The 2,681-nt window shown below is 32.2% G+C and overlaps 1 protein-coding gene across 1 annotated transcript in view; it reads left to right on the top strand.

The window, feature by feature from the left end:
• The window catches only part of LOC106468969 (protein spaetzle 3-like), a gene marked incomplete at its 5' end in the record, with an annotated part of 12,446 nt that extends 11,613 nt beyond the window's left edge, over positions 1-833 (top strand). The window contains one exon of the mRNA XM_013929422.2: positions 58-833. Coding sequence (XP_013784876.1) covers positions 58-232 — 175 coding nt within the window. The remainder of the gene's footprint in view (positions 1-57) is intronic.
• Between the last annotated feature and the right edge of the window lie 1,848 nt (positions 834-2,681).

The following is a 2,681-nucleotide window of genomic DNA, read 5'->3' as shown; positions in this document are numbered from 1 at the left end:
TATACTCCATAGAAACTTACATTTTAAAAAACATTTTTCCATGGTTACTTTGTCTAGGTCTAGATCAGGGCAGACAAAGAGATGTACGGACGATTGTTCGTGTGAACAGAAGTACAAGTGGCACAGACTGCTAGCTTACGATCCTGAAGACGACTGTAAAGGAATATTTATGGACTGGTTTCTCTTCCCTTCCTGTTGTGTATGCAGATGTGCTAATCTCACCAGTAAATAATCCTTTCGTAGCTTTAAAAAAAAGATGGCCGACTTTGAAAAGGGAAAGAAGACGTACCGTCGTTGGGCGACAAGATTTTAAGAACTTTGGTGAATTGATTAAAATTTAAAGTACGCTACAAGTTTGATCCCACACGACACGAGTGATTTTTGTCAGTTGCTTAGTATTCTACTTACCTTACCAGTACGCCCTAATTCTGCGATAGTTAAATTCCGATACCGATAGCATGACGAATAATGATTGAGAATTATTAATTTCGAAAGACTGGATATATTAACACTTTGTCCTAATCTAGCGCGAGAAGCGGGAAAATAACAACCTTTTTGAACATCTACATATTCAAACTAAACACTTCACTTAACCCTAGTATTACATTAATGAGAAGTGACGGTGCTTACCCTAGCGTCCAAACGCTTGTGTATTTTTTTTTAATTGTAAAAGCAATATTTTTCTTAAAATTCATAATAACATAATTAATACTTAATAAAAAGAGACAATCAAACAGAGAATAAACTTGTTTGAATAAAAAACTAAGTATGAATAAAAGAAGGATTTAAGGTGAAATTACTCTAATTTTCATACAAGTGGTATTATCGTGCACTCGTTGTGTTTTTACATAGTTTATTTCCTGTCATTACCAGAAGAGGTGAATAAACATAATTTGTTTGCAACTGTCGTGATTATTTTAAATGTGAATGTAAAAGCAGAATGAAACACTTTTTATTTTAAACTGTTTGGTTGAACAGTTGACAAGATAAATATAACAAGTTAAAACTGAAGCGCTTACATTATACTAACTATCACTACTTATACCCTAATATTCTGCTAACATGTTTTTGGTAATCCAGGTTTCAATAGAAGGATCAGTAGATTATTTCAGTACCTTATTTTTGTCTCTGGAATAAACTAATATGCCAACAGTGAATCCAGGTTTCAATAGAAGGATCACTAAATTCTTTTAACACCTTAAGTTTCGCCTCTAGAATAAACTAATATGCCAACAGTGAATTTAGGTTTCAATAGAAGGATCACTAAATTCTTTTAACACCTTAAGTTTCGCCTCTGGAATAAACTAATATGCCAATAGTGAATTCAGGTTTCAATAGAAGGATCACTAAATTCTTTTAACACCTTAAGTTTCGCCTCTGGAATAAACTAATATGCTAACAGGGAATTCAGGTTTCAATAGAAGGATCACTAAATAATTTTAACACCTTAAGTTTCGCCTCCGGTATAAACTAATATGCCAACAGTGAATCCAGGTTTCAATAGAAGGATCACTAAATTTTTTAACACCTTAAGTTTCGCCTCTAGAATAAACTAATATGCCAACAGTGAATTCAGGTTTCAATAGAAGGATCACTAAATTCTTTTAACACCTTAAGTTTCGCCTCTGGAATAAACTAATATGCTAACAGGGAATTCAGGTTTCAATAGAAGGATCACTAATTTTTTAACACCTTAAGTTTCGCCTCTGCAATAAACTAATATGCCAACAGCGAATTCAGGTTTCAATAGAAGGATCACTAAATTCTTTTAACACCTTAAGTTTCGCTTCTGGAATAAACTAATATGTCAATAGTGAATTCAGGTTTCAATAGAAGGATCACTAAATTCTTTTAACACATTAAGTTTCGCCTCTGGAATAAACGAATATGCCAACAGCGAATTCAGGTTTCAATAGAAGGATCACTAAATTCTTTTAACGCCTCTGAAGTATCTAAAAACAATTTTAACATCATAATTTATTCATTTATCGTAACAGTCGTTGTTAGGGTATTGATACCAGCAGGAATAATATTATACATGACGAAGTTATATAAAAATAAAACAAGATTTGACACTTATGCACAAACAACGAACCATTTAACCAAAATGAACCAAAAAGTTTGATTACGTTTCTTTAAGATAAAGCTAATAAAAAAGATAAAACATTTGTGTCATATATTACTCATTTGGAAAACAATATTTAATATATTTTCTTAATAATGCAATTAATTATTATTAAAACCGTTTTTCAATGTTGCTGTTTAAATATTTCGGATTAACATAATATAACATAATGTTTAGGAACAACAATGAGCTTATTGGTTCATCTCGGCTGTTCCATCCTATAAAGCTAGCCCTTATCATTCATTTACTTATCAAGCTCTTTCTTAAACTCACTTAGATTTACTGCCTCTACAACATCCACCCTTTTAAAAAAATGAAACTGTCTTAGCTGAAAATGACTCCTCCCTTTCTAAAATTACATTTGTGTCTCCTAGTCTACTATTCTCACTGTTAAATATGGAAAAAGATGATGCATCAACACTATCAATTCCTTTTACAATCTTAAACACCTCCATCAGATCCCCCTAACTCTTCTATTTTCAAGAGAAAACAGTTTGAGAATTTTCAGCTTCTCCTCGTATGACAATCCCTCCATCCTATGCACCATTCTATTAAC

The sequence above is a fragment of the Limulus polyphemus genome, unplaced genomic scaffold (assembly GCF_000517525.1).
Source record: "Limulus polyphemus unplaced genomic scaffold, Limulus_polyphemus-2.1.2 Scaffold3239, whole genome shotgun sequence".
NCBI classification, from domain to species: Eukaryota; Metazoa; Arthropoda; class Merostomata; order Xiphosura; family Limulidae; genus Limulus; species Limulus polyphemus.
Note: the sequence above shows the minus strand (reverse complement) of the source record. Positions and strands in the feature narration are given on the sequence as shown.